General features: G+C 41.8%; 1 protein-coding gene across 3 annotated transcripts in view; it reads left to right on the top strand.

Annotated features, from left to right (window-relative positions):
* PRKCQ (protein kinase C theta) overlaps positions 1 to 18,730 on the top strand; it is a 54,807-nt gene extending 36,077 nt beyond the window's left edge. For all 3 annotated transcript variants that reach the window (XM_040654341.2, XM_046909153.1, XM_040654348.2), the window contains 7 exons: positions 964 to 1,137; positions 6,176 to 6,267; positions 8,252 to 8,314; positions 10,467 to 10,605; positions 14,546 to 14,734; positions 15,486 to 15,614; positions 16,803 to 18,730. In XM_040654341.2, the coding sequence (XP_040510275.1) occupies positions 964 to 1,137; positions 6,176 to 6,267; positions 8,252 to 8,314; positions 10,467 to 10,605; positions 14,546 to 14,734; positions 15,486 to 15,614; positions 16,803 to 16,958 (942 nt within the window). In that variant the 3' untranslated portion in view covers positions 16,959 to 18,730. The remainder of the gene's footprint in view (positions 1 to 963; positions 1,138 to 6,175; positions 6,268 to 8,251; positions 8,315 to 10,466; positions 10,606 to 14,545; positions 14,735 to 15,485; positions 15,615 to 16,802) is intronic.
* Positions 18,731 to 19,069: the final 339 nt, after the last annotated feature.

Below are 19,069 nucleotides of genomic sequence, written 5' to 3'. Positions count from 1 at the left end.
TTCACTGCAGAGACAGAAGGAGGCTGTAGGCTCTGTGTAGTGCTACAGAGTGAAACAGAACAGTAGCCAAAAGGGTAAATAAAACCTTTGTCAGGGTCAAAACACATCTAATCTAATTCAGCAAATAGTGTCTGGTAGTGAGCTGCAAAAGGCTCTTTGGTGAATCCTAGGTATTTATTTATGGGAATAAAAAATAGTAAAATTACTATGGGAAACAGTGTTGCCAGTCCGTTAACATGAAGATCACAACTGGCACTGCTTTCCAGCAGAGGCTGCTTTGCTTGATGGTCTCTAGAAATCAATTTTCTGCTGCTCTGGGGCTGAGTTTTCCTACTCATAACAGCAGAGGTCCTAAACTCCTTTGCAGTGCGTTTTACTTTTCTCAGAGGAGTCCTGTAGAAGCACAGGGGACCCGGGCTGTCTGCTCACACCTGCTGCTGACAAGGAGGAAAGAGATGTCATCAGTCTAACTACTACTGGTGGACATCAGTTTATACCTATTGAGGATCTGGTGCAAGGCATTTGCATTTCACATGCTGACAAAGCAATATTCTATGATTTGTTACTTTATGTCAGAAAACAGGAAATGTGTCTCATGAGTATTTGCATAATGTTGGTTTCTGTTGTCAGAAGTGCTTGACTCTCTGACATGTCCTGTCCATATGAGCATGTAGTTCGTGTTCTTGTAATTGCCAGTTACTCATCTTTCCTCAGAGTTCAGCCTCATAAAATTGTTCTGGATGTGGGGAACAAATTCAAAGTCTACACAGTCTTCATGACAGAATCAGAACTTAAATAGCAACTTTTTAAGGTCTACACTTATGAATTCCTTAGAGCCATTTTCCCATGCAAAGTTTTCTGCTTGGTACTGCATTTCAGCCCATCTTGCTCAGCTTCCATGGCTGTTGTTGCCAGCTCAGAGAGAAGAGCATTGTTTTTTCAGAGCAGCCATTTCCATTCTAGGTGTTCCTTGCTGAGCTGAAGAACACAGACCAGTATTTCGCTGTGAAAGCCCTGAAGAAGGATGTGGTTCTTATGGATGATGATGTTGAATGTACGATGGTGGAGAAGAGAGTCCTCTCTTTAGCTTGGGAGCACCCGTTCCTGACTCATGTCTTCTGCACATTTCAAACCAAGGTAAGACAAGGATCTGTCACCTTCCTCCATGGGCTGAGGGCACTTTACAGAGATCATACTCCAAACCAAAACTCAAGTAGCACTAAATATATAAATCTGTCTGGCCCTAAATGGCAATGAACCACAAACAGATGGCATTCATGTTTCACCCTTCTGGGACTGATGCTGAGGAGGACAGCAGGTCCTGGGAATTGATTCTTGCCTCAACGTGGGAGGAATTAATTCCCTTTATTTTCCTAGATTTTACTGGCTTGGCTGCTGCTGACAGCCCTTATCTGTGTGGCCCATAGAACTGGGTGACACATTCCCCATCCACAGAGCAGGACAGATGGAAACTTTGTTCACAGCACTTCTGCACAGCTGATGGCAGCCTCCCTCTCACCACAAACAAAGCATTGCTGGAAAGAAAGAGTAGAGCAGAGCAGACCTATCAGCAGCAGGCTCAGGGCCCCCATGCCCAGCCCCACTCCTCAGGACAGGGCACAGGATGTGAGCATTGCTGGGTCACAAATCTGCAGAGCCACCTGGTAAACAAGGCTTGTCTGCTATGGCAGGATGTTGTCCTGGAGCCATTTGGAAGGGCCCTGCTCTCTTTGGGTCCAGACTGAGCTGGTGTTAGCGGGTCCTGGCACAAAACACCCTGCTGTACTCAGGGTTTCTGGTTTGCCTGTTTGACTGCACGTCTGATGGCAGCAAGTGGGAGGTGCACAGTTTCCTCTTGGGGGGATCCTTCTTCAAAACAGATGGTGGCAAACATCGGTAGGAGAGAAAAGTGCAGGATCTCATTAAGAGAGAAAGGAAAGGAGCATCCCTGGTAGGAAGCTGGCAGGAGCCCTTGGGGAAACTCACCAAGCAGAACACATGGACACAAATTCCACTGTCCGCAAATGTGCCCCTGCAGATGTTTGGGTCAACATCTGCCTGGCCACACAGCACGCACGCTGGAGAGAACAAATGTGAGCAGCAGTGATCACCTTGCAGGGCTAGGTGTCCCTGAGCCTTACCTTCTCTAGGCTGAACAATCCCACCTCCTTCAGCCACTCCTCATAAGGCCTGTGCTCCAGACCCCTCACCAGCTTTGTTGCCCTCCTCTGGACACGCTCCAGGGCCTTGATGTCTTTCTTACAGTGAGGGGCCCAAAACTGGACGCAGTACTTGAGGTGCAGCCTCACCAGGACTGAGTATAGAGAGACAGTCACTTCCCTGCTGGCAACGCTTTTTCTGATACAAGCCAGCATGTCATTGGCCTTCTTGGCCACCTGGGCACACTGCTGGCTCATGTTCAGCCGAGTGTCAACCAATACCCCCACGTCCATTTCCTTTACACAGTCTTCCAGCCACTCTGTTCCAAGCCTGTAGCATTGCCTGGGTTTGTTTTGGCCAAAGTGCAGGACCCAGCACGTGGTCTTGTTGAACTTCATCTCACTGGTCTCAGTCCAGCTATCCAGCCTGTCCAGATCCCTCTGTAGGGCCTTCATTCCCCCAGGCAGATCTGCACTTCCTGCCATCTTTGTGTCATCTGCAAACTTACTGAGGGTGCACTCAATGCCCTCATCCAGGTCATCAGTAAAGTTATTGAAAAGAACAGACCCCAAGTATGACCCCTGGGGAACAGCACTCACAACCAGTCACCAACTGGATTTACCTCCATTCACCACTACTCTATGGGCCAGGCCATCCAGCCAGTTCTTTACCCTTCAAAGAGTGTACCTGTCGAAGGCACAGGCTGCCAGTTTCTCCAGGAGAATATTGTGGGAAACAGTGTCAAAGGCTTTGCTGAAATAGGCTATGTCAGCAGCCTTTCCCTCATCCACCAGGCAGTCACTAAACTGCCCACCCACCTGTCCCACACTTCCAGACTTACCTTACCTACAAGGATGTTCTGGAAGACAGTATCAAAATCTTTGCTGAAGTCAAGGTACACAACAACTACTGGCTCCCCTCTTCTGCCCAACCAGTCATGGCATTTGTGAAGACTATAGCCTTCTTTTCTTCCACTTGCTTGGAGAAGTCTTTCAAAGTCATTCCATCCAGATGAACTAGTTGTAAGGAATGATTCACACATTGATCTCCTCAAGGTGGTGCCAGCTACCTTGGTACAGTGTCTATTGTGGAGTGTAGGAATGCCCTGCCAGTCCTCCTTGAACTCTGGTTATAAATCATGGCTCCACATTTCTTCAGTAAGAACAGGTTTGTTCTATCATGTGACTCTGGAAGAATGACCAGAAGTTTGGTCTGAGTGTTCCACAACACAGGGATGATCTCAAGTGGGGTCAGCAAGCTGTCCATGGCCTGTCTGCCAGGAAGCCAGACAGTGTGAAAGTGGGGGGCTCTTCAGATCTACCTAAATCTCTACATGAGAGACAGCATTCCTATTTGTTTGCTTAACACTCCTGACCTGAGGCCGTCGCAGGGTTAAGTGCATGGTAAAGTCTTGCCATCCCAGCTGCCACTTCTTTAGAAATACCCACTCATCACACTCTTGTCTGCTGCAGACACTGACAGACTTCAGAGCCTTGTGCCAGCAGACTCTCCAGAGGAGTCAACAGTTACATTTTCCAGGACAAGAGGAAGCATAGGTTGGATCCTGTCTACAGACATAGCCATTCTAACCCTTTGCCCTCTGGCAAGCTGTTGAATTTTCAGTGGTTTCAAACATGGTTTTTGCCACTTCCCATTTTTAAGCTGTTTTGTAGCTTCTTAGTTCTCAGTATTAGGAAGTGGCTCTAACAATTTATTGCAGCTTGTGCTGCTAGATTGCTTCTTGCTAATCGTAATTACGCATATAGGGCTGATCTCAAGCAATTTTCCTTCATGGGCCATATCAGACAACTAGCCTTAGTAAGAAGCAAATGAAACCCCCTGTTTCAGGGCAGAGAACTCAGAGGGATGCCATCTTTCTCTTCCATAGTATTTATGTACTAATCCATAGCACTCAGTAGGCCATAAACTTCAAGTAGTAATTAGGTCTAAGTCAGGTTTGTAGTCTTAGCTTCGTATCTGTAGGCAACTCAGTGGCTGTGTTTGTATAATGGTCTTTAGAAGTGAATTAATCTGAGAGGCTGTCCACTTTTTGTTTTCCAACTTGAGAGAAGGATGCTATAAGAGTCCCCGGTTCAATTGAATGTCTGCATTAGATGGTTGCTCAAATCCGTGAGCAAGCAGAGCATGGTTGTTTGTTGTACTGAGTAAGTGTGCACTTCAGCTTTTGCTTAAAGATGAGTGATAAGGTGTAGCCAAAGTCAGTGAACTTCCAAATTAAAACCAGGGTTCTTCTTCCCAGCACACCAATGATCTATCTGGCCCATTCAAAAACCCATGTGATTTCTCCTGTACCAGCGTGATACAAATAGCTGTTGGTCCTCATCATCACCTTGAGTTCCTCCACAAATAGTATCTGTTCAACTGTTTTCCTTTACTGGCTCCTGTATTCACATTTCTTCCAAGATTTATGCATTTCTGTACTAAACTGCTGATTTCCATTTGATCTTCTTACTTACTTAAGCTGACTTATGTGTACAGACCTCTGCAGATGGAAGACCTTCAAACTGAAAATATGCACCCATATGGTTTATAGGAAAAATTTAAATGCTTACCCTGGGATAACAGATCTTTCCCTGCACTTCATGGATGACAGGTAGAGTTTCCAGCCAGACTTCCATTTAAATGAGAGTACTGTAATTAAAAGGATCTGGCTAAAGAAATTGCACAAATTAGAGCAGGGAGAAGTTATTTGAAAAGAAGAAGTACCGTGGTGCTGTTGTGTGTATTTTCTGTTTTTGTTGTTGCTTTTTTAATATCCGGCTCTTGATTTTCTGCTGGAGATGCTTACATTGGATTTTATAGATAAAAATCTTCATTCAAGTGTTAAAAGTATAAGTCAAAAAAACTACCTCCCCCAAAATAAAATTTATGATGGACACTAGACAGCATAAGGAGGATATTTCTAAGCTTTTGCATAGCTTGGAGATAACTGATTTCACATGTTTAATGAACAGAGAAAACACCACATCCATTTTATTTTATTCATGCATTTATACACAGAAGCTGACACTACTGAAACAGAAGTTTAAATTGGGGGCATAACTCATTGCACAGATACACTCTTTCCAGAAAACAGAGATCTTCCTGCTTTATAGGTACACTTAAGTGCAGTAGGGATGTTCCACGGTTTGCACATGGGCTAAAGGCCATGGCCACCATTGTTATCTGCTTCAAGCCAACTTGAGGAAATTGCCCTCCAGCTATTGCATGGGTCTGGTGGTGAAGGCTGGGGTTGGAATCAGTATGGCATACACCAAGGATTGGAAAGGAAACCTAGGTGATCATTTCTGCCGTTTGTTCAATACAGAGATCTCCCCTATCCCTCTTATGTACCAAGAGGAGAGTTTCCCACTGCTCTGGTAGGGGAACAAAGACTTGGTATTTTTTCACTTTTCTTTAGCATGTAAGTACCCAATGATCATCAAGAAATGAGTAGACTAGCAAGTTAAGTTCTGCCTTATTTAATGTAGCAGCTCCAAATCTTCAAAGTAAGCATGTGTTTAGATTAGATAACTGCATTTGGCCAGTGTCTCTGGTAACTCAAAAAGGCCAGAGCCATGTTCATCCATAACAGATGCATGGGCATGCAGGTAACACCAACTTGAGATCACTCCACTGAGTTAATGATGCATTGAGCTGGGAACCAGAGGAGACCTGGGATTTGCTTCTTCCTCTTCTGTCAGTCTCCCAGGAATCTTGTCCATCTGTCCTTCCATTATACAAGTGCTGAAAAGTTACTTATCCCCTTCTAGTGACCCTTGAGTTCTACTGGTAAAAAGCAATGACACCAGCTCGTTATAATGTGACTTCACAATGTTTGTTAATGCTGTTTATAGAAATTAATGTGCAGGCTTAGAGAACAAAGAGCAGAAATTAGGATCTTGAACGGTAAGCTGCTTTCTACTGAAAACCCTGACACTACTATTTTTCTTCCTCTTTTTTATTTTATTTTCCTCTTCCCCACCCCTAATATTTGTCTTATCTCATTGTCTAGGAAAATCTCTTCTTTGTGATGGAATATCTCAATGGAGGAGACCTCATGTTCCACATCCAGAGCTGTCATAAATTTGACCTTCCCAGAGCAACGTAAGATGTTGTGATTACCTTCTGGCACATGGTAGAAACAAAGGAGGAAGATGGGGACACTAGGACTCTTAGTTTTCTAGCTCTACCACTGTCCTGTGATGGTAACCTTGGGCACAACCTTTGGCTTCTCTATGACTTACTTATTCTGCAAAGTGCTCTCAGCTGGCTTTTTAACATGAAAGCAGAACCACTCTCAATTCCCACTCTCTCCAAAATGAACAAAACAGATATGCAGGTCATCACCCCATCTCAGTGACTGACTTAGAGCTAGTCACTTCCTCTCCCTGTTGTGTTTTCCCTCCCACAAAAAGCTTTTTAGAGCACATCCACGCAGTTCATTTCAATCAGATGTGAACTTGCTTTGCATTCTTGGTCAACTAGGGAAGCTATTTCTGTCTGAAAGCATTACAGATGGTGCTACACCCTCGTCAGCATTGTATCTGCCTGCAGTCTTGTCCTTCAGCTTACAGATGAGAGGCTTCCTCACATCCTGTGACCCAACTGTCATACTTGTGCTAACCTCAGAATAGTTCCTCAGACATTTAAATAGTCCCTCAAACATCAAACAGTCCCTCAGTCCCAGAGCCAAGAGTTGGATAGAAGCTATGCCTTAGGCTGGTTTACTTGCTAAATTAGTCCACTTCACAGAGAGGAGCTCTTCGCCTGAGATCTTACCTCTAAAGGTGTCTGCAAATAGCACAGAGCATGCCTAAAATCTTATTTTGATGAGGTTCATTTTAAAGCAGCCTACAGGTGTCTGCTTTGAATTAAAACAGCCCTGGGGTTGCTCTAGGATTGCACTGATTGAGTTCTTGCACAGTCTAAAATCGAAGGCCCTAGAAAAATGATTGTACACCCAACTTCCACCCTGGCTTTGCCATCATCAAAGACATCCCACAGAAACATTTGCAGCCGTCTGTGGAACTAAACATCTTGTTCTTTACAACACCACTTCAAATGAGGTTCATGGTACAGTGATCAGAGGCAGAGTTATTGTTTGTTAGAAGGAATGGAATGCACTAGTTTTTCCTTCTAAGGTTTGAGTAAAAAAAAAAAATAGAGAAAATCTATTGAAAGTGCAAAAGGTAAATTTAGACTGAAAAAAAAATACACCAAGTGAGAATTAAAAATAAAATAAGTGCGAGAATTAGACTAAATGAAAGGTGTTTAAATCCTTCTGTGAAGTAAATGATATTTCAAAAGTCAACATTGAAGCCGCTATAGGAAAAAAAAATTATTTAATAATTAAAAAAAAAAAATAAAAACTTCATTTAAATCTGTGTTCACTTTACTGGGTTCCTTATTTTTTTACAAAACTATTTGAATGTTCATAATTAAGCCCTGAGGTCAATGCAGTGAAGATGATGGAGCAAAGCCTTACAACAACACAGAGGGAATATGAGCTGGTGGTTACATTCCTCCTTTCTGGGCAGAGCACTTTCATTCTGCAGCTTAGGCAGAAACTTGTTCAGAACAAAGATCTAAAACTCAAAAAGTCTCCACAGAAAGACCACCGAGCTGCTAGCTATTTCACATCTTGGGTAAAACTTTGGAAACAAGTCATTAATGTGGGCAATGAAGAGATCTATTTGACAAGCTGAGGAATCTCTCCGTTGTTCCCAAGCCCAGATGTCCTCCAACCTTAAGGTGGACTTAAGGACACATCCACATCAACAATTACACACCAAAAATTTACAGCTAGCCATGCAGTGTGGCTACCAAAGCCCTGAAGATGACTACACATCAAATCCTTGCCATTTCCCGAAGTAGTTTCAGTGGAAGATGAACTGCTAGCTATGTAGAATGGTTTGGGGAATCTCACACTGTCCATCCTATAAAATCCAGCCTTCTAGAGATGCTCAGGGCCTTCGGGGGCTCACTGAGATTTTGTTTCCTGTGAAGGCAAACTTCCATTTTTTGGGGGGTCTAGCTGAAAACAGCTTCTGGGAAACATATATTCTAACTTGTTCTTTCTATCCCACAGGTTTTATGCTGCTGAAATCATAAGTGGGCTGCAGTTTCTCCATTCAAAGGGCATAATATACAGGTAACTTTACTCCTTATTGTCTAATATGTTAAACTTCTGTGCTTTCCCTGGAAGTACTGATTGTAACAGAGAGACTTTCTTGGAGATATTTACTGACATTACACATCTATGCAGATTTCCTTCAAAAATGACTGGCCGTTTTCTTTTGAAGAGGTTGTTCAGAAAAGGCAGATTGGAGCCCTTCTTCGGAATTCAGTCCCTTTCCAATTAACATTAAAGCAGGCTAATTGATTCATTTACACCAAGTCATTCATATAGCACTCAGCGTAAGCACTCAGTTTAAGCTTTCCATGTATTGAGATGAGTAAGTTCAACCAAACCATGAGAAATTTGGAATATCTGCTGTGCTGCTTGTTCACTTCCTTAAGAGTTTGCAAGTTATGTGTAGATGTTTTGATCTGATGCACAAAGGTTGTGCTTGGGACCTGTAAGAAAAGATGGGGACAAGATGGAAGCGAGAGGGACTGCAGAAATCAGGAAATGGTTGAAAGGAGAAACTGAATTTCTGGGGAGCTCTCATCTAACTTGTCTTCTTGAAAAAACTTAGTTATTACACTGCAGCCTTTTGTAAAAGCAGGAAGTAAATAGCTTGTCACAAGCAAATGAGGAAGATCACTGAATCAGTGATGTTTCCTGAAGCCAAAATGAGCTTATTTCAATGTTTGTCACATAGTGTGAACGTTAGAAAGATGTAAAAGTGAATGGCGTATTTACGATTCACTCTCCCATTAAAATCAAACTTTCATTCATATAAAATCTCATTATTTATTATTAGTGCTCATTGTGAGAGCTGTCTATTGACCCATGATGGCAGTTGCATAAACATGAGATCTGTTTCAATAGCGTTAAGCCAGGATGATTTTTAGAGTCTCAGTGGTTCCCAAACCACTTAGCTGTATCTGTTGTTTTTGCCCAAACTTCTTAACAAAAGTTGATCAAAAGTATTTTCAGGATGTTTTGGGTTCATGACAGGACTGTTAACGTTGACTTTTTGCTTATCACTCACATTTTTATTTGAAACTGCTACTCCAGTGGTCTGCCAGGTTCTGCAACTTGTCTTCCTGTGAAAGAAGAGATCGTGAGAGCCTGGAGCCATATACCGAGTTGGAAAGTGTAGGCAGAATGTTGGTTAGACATTAGGTAACATGTTGATATGAATGAGTAGCTCTTTCTTTGGGTATCAGGCTTTGATAGAAAAAATTTGACCAGTCCTGCTTCTTTTTCCTTTTTTTCCCTGGAGACAATGAAAATAAGGTCTGCTGAGAACTCACAGCCATCAGTATCTCAGTCCGGGCTAACCGAGCACTTGGGAAAATGGATAGAAATCATTTCTGAAACTACACAACTTCTGATGTAGTAAGAATAATGAATCCAGCTGTTCTGTGTCCTGCACCCATGTCTGGAAATGTTGGCTTAAATTTTAGTGAATGAGCAGGGGCATTTTTGGCAGCAACTGCAATCTCTGAAGCCAGTGAGTTTGAGACTCATCAAAATTGCAAAAGCAAACTGTAGGTGATGGACTTTTTGTTTTACTTCAGACAACCGGATGAATAAAAGCAGTGCTGGCAGGCAGAGATTGATCTCAATGATGTAACTAAAATAAGTCACTCCAGCTGGAAATTGTGACAACATGAGTGTCTGCCACTGAAAGCAAATGTCTTGGTTGTCTCTATATTTCTTTTTGATTGATGACTCCTACTATTTCTTTGTCTGTTTTCTAGAAACAGCAAATAATTGCCCCATGACAACAGTTTGTTGTGTAGGCACTGCAAAGGAGTTCTGTAGGAGGATGAAGAGCCATCTTTCCTGCATTTGTAGATAACCATCTGAGTAACACAGTGCATTAGAAGTGACCTTCTTTGAGAGAGTCAAATAGTCAATGTAATTTCTGATAAAAATAAAAATAAATTGAAAAACAGCACGTGGGTAAAGTCTTCACCAGCAAAGGTCTGTGCTTGGACAGGGGAAACAAGGAAGAGGGATATTGAAGTTCAAGGGACAGAAGCTCCTCCTTCAACCCTCAGTCTCCCTTTGTAATTGCAGTACGTAGGCACTACCCAGAGGAAGATAACAAATTGAAGGGTGTACACTGCTAAAACTGCATGGCTCTGTTACAGTTTAAAAATATGTGTTCCCTTCTCCTCCTCCACAGAGACTTGAAGCTAGACAACGTCCTGTTGGACAGTGAAGGGCACATCAAAATTGCCGACTTTGGGATGTGTAAGGAGAACATGTTTGGAGATGCAAAGACAAGTACTTTCTGTGGGACACCTGACTATATTGCTCCTGAGGTAGGTGTGGGGCTGAGAGATTTTGAATATCCACTGTGGGACGGAGAACTCACCTTGAGACATGACTGTTGGTCAGTGGTAATGGAGGCTGCAAAATGCAATAGCCTACATTCGAACAGTCCCAGGCTAAAAAATGTATTTCAGTTTAACCCTACAAGCTGCAGCCAGGTGAAGGAGATCCTAAAACTAGCGATGATGTGGCTGTGTCCAGTCCTGAATGTGCTTGAGCTAACGAGGGCAAGGTGGAGCTCATAGGTTTTGTTAAGGCTGAGCATTACCCGCTTGACTTGGATATTTGTGCTGTCTGTGAGATACTGTCCTCTGAGGCTGGAGCTTCCTTGGAGACAGTCTCCAGGTTGCATGCAGCATAGATTACTAGAAAATGCTCTTTTTCTTCCCCATTTGATATCTGCTGATACATAGGTCACTCTGAAAGTAATGCCTGCTATTTATTTCTTTGCAAGCTATACATCAGATACAAAGAGCACAATAACACTATTTGAAAGAACAAATTTTCAGCTTCAAAACACTATTTTTTAACATAGTCACCACCATTAGCAATGTATTTTCACCAGCAATGTACAAGAGCCTGCATGCTGTGCTCAAAAATCTGCACCAGCAGAGGTGACTCACTGTTTCACAGGTGCTGCAATGGCATCATTACTGGAATGCATCACTAAGCACCTTACTGTGCTAACATCTACTATTAAGTCTTCTCTGATGTTTAGCAAGCATCAGTGAATATCAACAGGTGCAATTTTTTCTTCGCAGAGGAGTTCAGTTCCACATATTTGCTTCATATGCATTTCCATGTCAGATGCCATTTTGTCAAACTGCCCCTCTGCTGCCATCTGTCACACAGCAACAAATTGTAACTAAATATTGGTGGGAAGATTCAACCTCTACATCCACCTCTGACGTTATGGGCCCACATAATAAAATAGGAGATACTACTTTCAGAGCAGCCCTCATACATGATGTAGAAAAACTAAACTTGGCCTTCATCTGCCCATGTAGTAAATCCAGGTGGTCACAGACACTAGACTTCAGTTTGGACTAGATCCATCCAGAAAATAGGATACTCCCTTGAAGTAGTGAGTTCAAACAATGACAGATGTCACTGTGAAGAGATTTTGACTAATTAGGCGGCAAAATGAGGCCAAAGAAGACATTTTTCATCTCAGAGAAGAATCTAAGACTCATCCATGTGTCATGTCCAACATCACTCTGAAATCCATTTATTTCCATTTCAGAATCCCATTTTGTTATTTTAGTGTTTTCATGATGGATATCACTGCTTTCCAAATTGCTCTTAAAGCTTTTGGTTGTTCTTCTTGTTTGTTGTTTTTTTTCCTACACCTCTACTATAATTCATTGATCATTTACTCTCTACCAAGACCTGAGTTCTGATCTAAATTAGTCCACTGCAGACACAAGGACAAGTCCTTTCAATAACTGGATTTCTATTGCCTGAGAACAGGTGTGTGCTCTGCCATCAAAATGAAATTGTCATTTATTTCATTTCAATATGCTTTCATTGTAAAAAGAAAATACATCTTTTTAGATCCTAAAGGAGAGCCAAATGATAACCCATTACCAATGATTTTACTTCATGAAAGAGAGAGTCAGAAATAGCTCATAGGTTTTATTTCTACACTATCATTTATTTTAGGGATCCAACAAGTGCATATAAAACATTTTACCTCCAAATTGAAAGTATTGCTGGAGTTTATGGATCAATTCTCCTGCCAGAGGTTCATAGAGTCATAGAATCTTTAGAGTCAAAAGGGACTATTGAAGGTTGTCTAGTCCAACTCCCCTGCAATGAACAGGGACATGGACAGCTAGATCAGGTTGCCCCAGGCCTGATCCAGACTCACCTTGAAAGTCTCCATATCTCTGGGCAACCTGTTCCAGTGCCTCACCAACCTCACTGTAAAAGATTTTTTCCTTATATCCAACCTAAATCTACCCTCCTTAAGCTTGAAGCCATCTTTCTTTGTCCTGTCACAACAGACCCTCCTAAAGAGTCTGTTCCCTTCTTTCCTGTTAGCTCCCCTTTAGATACTGAAAGGCTGCTATCAGGTCACTTCGCAGCCTTCTCTTCTCCAGGCTGAACAGCCCCAACTCTCTCAGCCTGTCTTCATGGGAGAGGAGTTCCATCCCTTGCATCATTTTGGTGTCCCTCCTCTGGATGCACTCCAACAGGTCTATGTTTCTCCTGTACTGAGGAGAAGCACTCTACATCAGCTTGGGTTTAGACATAAGATACTAAGGTTCTACTTTGCTAGATACCACATGTACCTCAAGGGGGTATATTCTCACCTAACATGAGAAAATACATGAAAAAATGAAGCACCAGGTGGTACCTCATAGCATTGTTGGAAAACAAGCATTTCAAGAAGCCAACTCATCCCTTCCTACCGCAGATGTATAAATTAGATAAATCAACATTTTTCCTGCATTGACTCTAGAAAGACTCTGGATAACTAGCTTAATAAAACACATAACCTTTAGAAAATCAAATGAATCCAGGTCCAAGTGACAAACACCTCTCTAAAGCACTTACAAGACATTCAGACAATGCAGTACAGTAGACTCAAACAAGTCTACTGTACCCCAGAGCTAGAAATATAGATTCTCTCTCTAAATCAGATCATCTCAGTTATCAACAAATTTATACACACTGGTCTAGGTGTTTCTTTTCACTGTTATTAAGCCATTTTCATGGCTTGCCATTGATACCTGCACTGCAGCTGTTCTGTAGGAGATGGCAATGCAACCAGGTTGTGAGCACAAGATCATGGCTTAAAATGAACTATTACCCTCCCCAGCTCCAAAATCCTGATAACAATTCTAGACACCATAGTCTTCTTTAGAAGATTTTTAGACTTTTCATTAGACATCCGTAATGTAATTACCTATATATTACAGAATCATAGAATGGTTTGGGTTTGAAGTGGCCTTTAAGATCATCTAGTTCCAACGCCCTACTATAGGCAAGAACACCTCCCACAACACTAGGTTGCTCAAAGCCCCGTCCAGCCTGGCTTTGAATATGAGCATGTTGTCTAGACTCCTTGATAACCAAAGGGGAAAAACCAGGGTTGTATTTTACAGCAGGTAGATATTCAGTGGGATGTCTAAAATTTGCATGATTTTCTTATCTGCATAACCGGTATCTAAAGGCTGGTGAGATTAATTCTGTGTCAGGGAAGTCTGAGAGGTTGGTGGTATCTGGACAAGTTTGTAGGGGAAAACAGTGCGAAACTGATTCATAAGGGAGATCATCACCCCAGCCAACCTGCCCTAGTCAGTTTCTGCTGAAACCAAAACCTCTTGGAAGAAGGATTTGGGATACCAAGGAAAGCTCTGAGTTATGATTTCAGGATCCTCAGATGCTTTGTTCTATGTGAAGCTAAAACGCATTTGAGCTGACTAAAAGGGGCCTGTACTTTGTATTGCAACAGCATTGCATTTTTATGAAGCTTTTCAAAGCGTCTGAGTACATTAAACAGGCAATTTGGCCATGTTGAGTTCTCGACATGTTGACACTCTCTTGAAAACAAATATAAATATTTGAACAGTATGGATTTTATACAGTTGCACAATGCAGATTTTGCTTATGTAGGGCCTGAAGGAGTTATTTGGGTCATTTATATACTTAGGAGTTAACTAGAAAACAAACTGTTATTCAGAGTGTCCGTAGTGTGAAATACTGTTCTGGCACCCAAGTGCTGCTGTGATTAGGAGCTTCTTGAACCACAGCACCTGTACCACTGACAGGTGCTCTGGCTCATGCTTCAGGTAGGAAAAGTACCTCTTCTGTCACATTCAGAGCAAAGCAGCTGTTGAAGGATGAGAGCCTGGCCACATCTCTGAAGCTGAAATACTGACAACAGACACTTTACATCTGTCTTTGTCTCCTGTCTTTGGGCAGATATTGCTGGGGCAGAAATACAACACCTCTGTTGACTGGTGGTCATTTGGTGTCCTCCTGTATGAGATGCTTATTGGCCAATCTCCTTTCCATGGCCAAGACGAAGAGGAGCTTTTCCAGTCTATCCGTATGGATAACCCATTCTACCCTCGCTGGCTTGACAAGGATGCAAAGGACATTTTGGTAAAGGTAAGAATTACCGTAGATCAGGTGAAAGTCTTTTTGCCCCATGTTGTATGGATTTTTGGCCCTTCTCTCCTACACAGTAATGTGTAGTGTCCATTGTGAGTGAAGCACTCTTCTGCTTCCCTCTAATGGCTATCCTCTTAGCCCTTTTGGTTCCCTACCATCAATGCACTTTATTTTTCACTGCCTCGTTCTCAGTACTATGCCAAGTAGCATTGTAGCCTTTCTGGACTGGGATGGAGATTCTTCTTGAGTTAGTTACAAGATAAAAACTTAGAGACGTCATAATTAACCTAACGAGTTACTTTCCCTCAGTCAGGTTTTGGGCTGACTATGAACATGATTTAAGCTAAGGCATCTTACCTCATGACTGAGCATGGTAAGAAAGCATGTACAAAGGGCTGTATGATTCAGCTAATGTGACTAAACTTGTTCATCACTAACTTTTGGTCACATTTGACCCACAGTCCATACCTTTACTTCTGTACTTATAAAGTGACAGGGCAATATACAGCATTCCACTGCAAAATAATGGAGAATAAGAGATTGTTTTAGCTTCTGTTCTGTGAGCAGTGGGACTCACTATAAGGTGATAATAATGAAAGCATTCAAAAAGCACTTGTTTCAGGAAGACATAGATCACCGGTGCTGCTTGAGTTTGAAGTGTGAGACCCTATCTGATAGGATCCCAGTGATTACTCTGTTATTAATAAATAATAAATAGTAAGGCATTTATTTTTCTGCAAAATTTTAGCTTTTTGTGAGAGAACCAGAGAGAAGACTAGGAGCAAGAGGGAATATCCGCCAGCATGCCTTTTTCAGGGAAATAAACTGGGAAGCTTTAGAAGAAAGAAGGATAGAGCCTCCTTTCAAACCAAGAGTGGTAAGGCTACATCTTCTTTCATTTCCCCCTATCTCATGCCATCCTCTCCTAAATCATTCTTTCCCCAAATATTTATACCCTCAAGAACATGCAAGCAATAAACCAAAGGCAGAACCAACAGTTACGTTTTGATCTACTTAATTTAAGGATCAAAAGTTTTCAGACATGGGTCTTGTACATCAGATAGCTCTAATCTTGTTTAGATTCATGGAGTCAGCATTGTAAAGGTGAATACGTATCCTACTTCTAGACATAAAAATTGAAGGAGGACCTTGGTCTTGGGCAGTCAGAATGGGAAATGTTGACCCTTGCTCAAGTGTCCAAATTCTGATTAAATTGTGTAAAGGCTGTCTGTTGTGTACATTGGTTATGTATATAAGGTAGATGGCTGAAACCATCTACAATTTTGATCTTCCATAGCCTCACTCATTGTACAGGCATTAAAGAATTATGAACTATATCCACATATTGGCTAGGCTGCCCACCTTTGTCATTGGTACTACTCCTTTCTGATGGCTAAATGAAGCCCAGGCCTGACATGTGCACACCTGGGAAACAAGAAAGTGGGGAACTCATCCCTGTTTCAGTTAGCATAGGAGGGGTTTGAGTGCCACTTAGAATGCCTTTCCTTATCCACATAAGTATAGCCCATTCTGTAGGATTTATCTATTACTTCACAGCAGAAGATAAAGAAGAAAAAGTAGTTTCGGTAACCAGGTAGTCAGTTAAGTTGTATTAATAACAGTAAAATAATTTACTTTGATATGTGCATCAGACTTCTGTTTTTCAGTTTTTCACAAGCATTTTTTAATCAGTGGATCCAGTTTGCTGTTTTACAGTGTTGTAACATCCCTGCATGGCAGAATACATGGATCACAGGCTCAGTGCTTCTTATGTAAAATGTATTCTCATTACTACTGCAATAGGACAGTAATAAGAAAGTGATTAGCACTGATTGCTGGATATTAAAAGTTCAGACAGCACTTCAGTGCAGCCTGACAAGTTACCGTGCATTATCTGGGCTCTGGTAACTAACTGTAGTGGAAAAAAAAGGAGACAAACACATTGTAGATTCCTTGGTGAAACTGAGTCTACAGGAATCATCCTGATAGGGCTAGTAGCATTATAATGAATGTAAGAGTATTAGTGTAGTGATTTGATAATGTTTTATTTTTCCTTTTCTCAAAGAAATCTCCAAGTGACTGTAGCAACTTCGACAAGGAATTTCTAAGTGAAAAGCCTAGACTGTCTTGTGCTGACAGGGCACTGATTAACAGCATGGACCAAAATATGTTCCGCAACTTTTCTTTTGTCAACCCTAAAATGGAGAATATATTTTCCTGAGATCTGCCTTACTGATGGAATCCCCCATACGATTTGAGTAACATTTTGTCAGCTGAAGACTGTGCATGGTTATTTTTATCAAGAACCCACCAGAAAAACACATCAGTGAAACTTTGTACCATGCCTGAAGGCTTTCAGCTTGTTCCAGCCTGGAGGAGATGGCAGCCACACTTCACTAACCATCGATGAAGTCTCGTGATGGTATCTTTTGGCCTCTCTTCTCTATTTTCCCTGTGTTCTTGGAGTTTCGAACATCTGAAAAGGAGGAGGTGCCAAAACGTTTTCATCTGTACTTGTACACACAATCAATGGGTTTCTCCATAAGAAGCAGCAAGTACTGCTGATGTTCTCAGTGCCTATTTCTGCAATTCTTACCTGGACCCAGCTCCTCCTGAAAAATGAGAGCTGAGCTCAGGTCCTGAGGGCATCTGGGCAGACTTCAGGTTGGGTACCTTTGCAACTTCCATTTGAACAAGTGCAGAATTGTGCCTATGTGCATAGGAGTGTTGAAGAAGTCGATTATCTCCCGATGCCTAAAAAATTATCTTCACAGGTTTTAGGATTCCTTTTTATGCCATAAGGTCCACTGGGATAAAGTAATTTTGTAAGTGCACTTTCCAGCATTCATATATCTCAACCAGTGGCTCAAACATAAAGGAGGAGTGTTGCAATTGCAAATATCAAGATCAGTATAGAAACCCAGTGGTTTTACTCTCAGTACTTGAGCAGAAAAGATGGGAGGTAGCAGTCCAGAAGAAAACATTGATAATCCCTGTTCTAAAGCTTTAACTGTCCACAAACATACCAGAATCATTGCAAAATCTGGACTGGACTTACTGGAGTTTTTTCTGAAACTGAATCAGATATATGGAAGAGTTTTCCTCAAACCTTTCTTTAAGCATCATAAAATCAACCTTCCAATGATTGCTTTATTTCACTGGAATGTTAGTAATGGATCCTTACAAAGGCTGATATACTTCCTGTATGGTGCCCTGACACTTTGTCATGCATTGCAGACACAAGCACCTCAGTTGATGGCACACCAGTTGAGAGTGACCCTCTCCCCTTCACTTCAGGATATTTTGCTGCATATTCTATCCTCTAGCAGGCTGTGAAATGTAGCAGGTCAGTAATATTCTCATCCCTTACCCATTCATAACAGGATATTTTTAAATAAAGTTGTGCTGTCTTCAGAAGTTGGGGAAACGCAGAACCTGCCAACTACTGATTTTTACACCAGTAAGTACTGTGTCAAAATTAAAAGTCCAAACAGAGGATTCTTTAATATCTTAGACTTAAGTCACCCCAGCTGGTGTTTGGCTCTAACTGGAGTGTGTAAATTTGGAGTGTTGTTGCATGAACAATGCCCCTTTAAGAAGAGAAATTCTAGAAGGTCTCAAAATCAGATTCTTTTTGGAGGTGCCTTTCTGGCTCCATTGGAACAGACTGTTAACCTGGAGCTCACAACAGAATGAATGCAGCCTTGCAGACTGTGAAGCCACTTCTGGGATATCACTGGCAGCAATTGCAGGCACTGAATCCTGCAAGACTGATAGTAAAGGTGCCTAACACTGACAAAAAAGAAAAGGAAAGCAGATTTCAGCCCTATGACTTTTTGTGAAATTCTTGTTTGTGCTGTATGAAGTACAGGGGGGTCTGTGCTTGTAGTTTGTGCAGTTGGGTTTCATGTTTAATTTGAATGGTTAAAGTGGATTTCTGAAATGCCAGTGCTGTTTGTACAGTTTAATAAAATGTTGTATACTGATGGAAAATGGGTGTGAAAGTGATTAAATGTGGAAAAAAAAAACAGAGGTGCTAGGAAAAGCTGTTAAAATGTCTCTCTGCTTTCTGTGGGATGTTCAGACCATAAATACACAGGATCGTCAGGCATTTGGGCAACTGTAGCTCTTCTATGACTGCACAGCAATTCAAAAGCCAAATGCAACCTGTGTTTTCTGCTGATGCCACAAAATACACAGCATGGTCAATTTGTCCCCGGATGTGAATGTGTTTATTTCTACTGAAGAGCTCATAGCAATCATCAGTAACGGGTGAGCAGCTAAAGCAGGATTTTGTGCTGTGCAGAGAAATCCAAGAAGTAAAATGTTCCT

The sequence above is a fragment of the Gallus gallus genome, chromosome 1 (assembly GCF_016699485.2).
Source record: "Gallus gallus isolate bGalGal1 chromosome 1, bGalGal1.mat.broiler.GRCg7b, whole genome shotgun sequence".
Lineage (NCBI taxonomy): Eukaryota > Metazoa > Chordata > Aves > Galliformes > Phasianidae > Gallus > Gallus gallus.
This window is presented reverse-complemented; position numbering and strand designations above follow the sequence as displayed.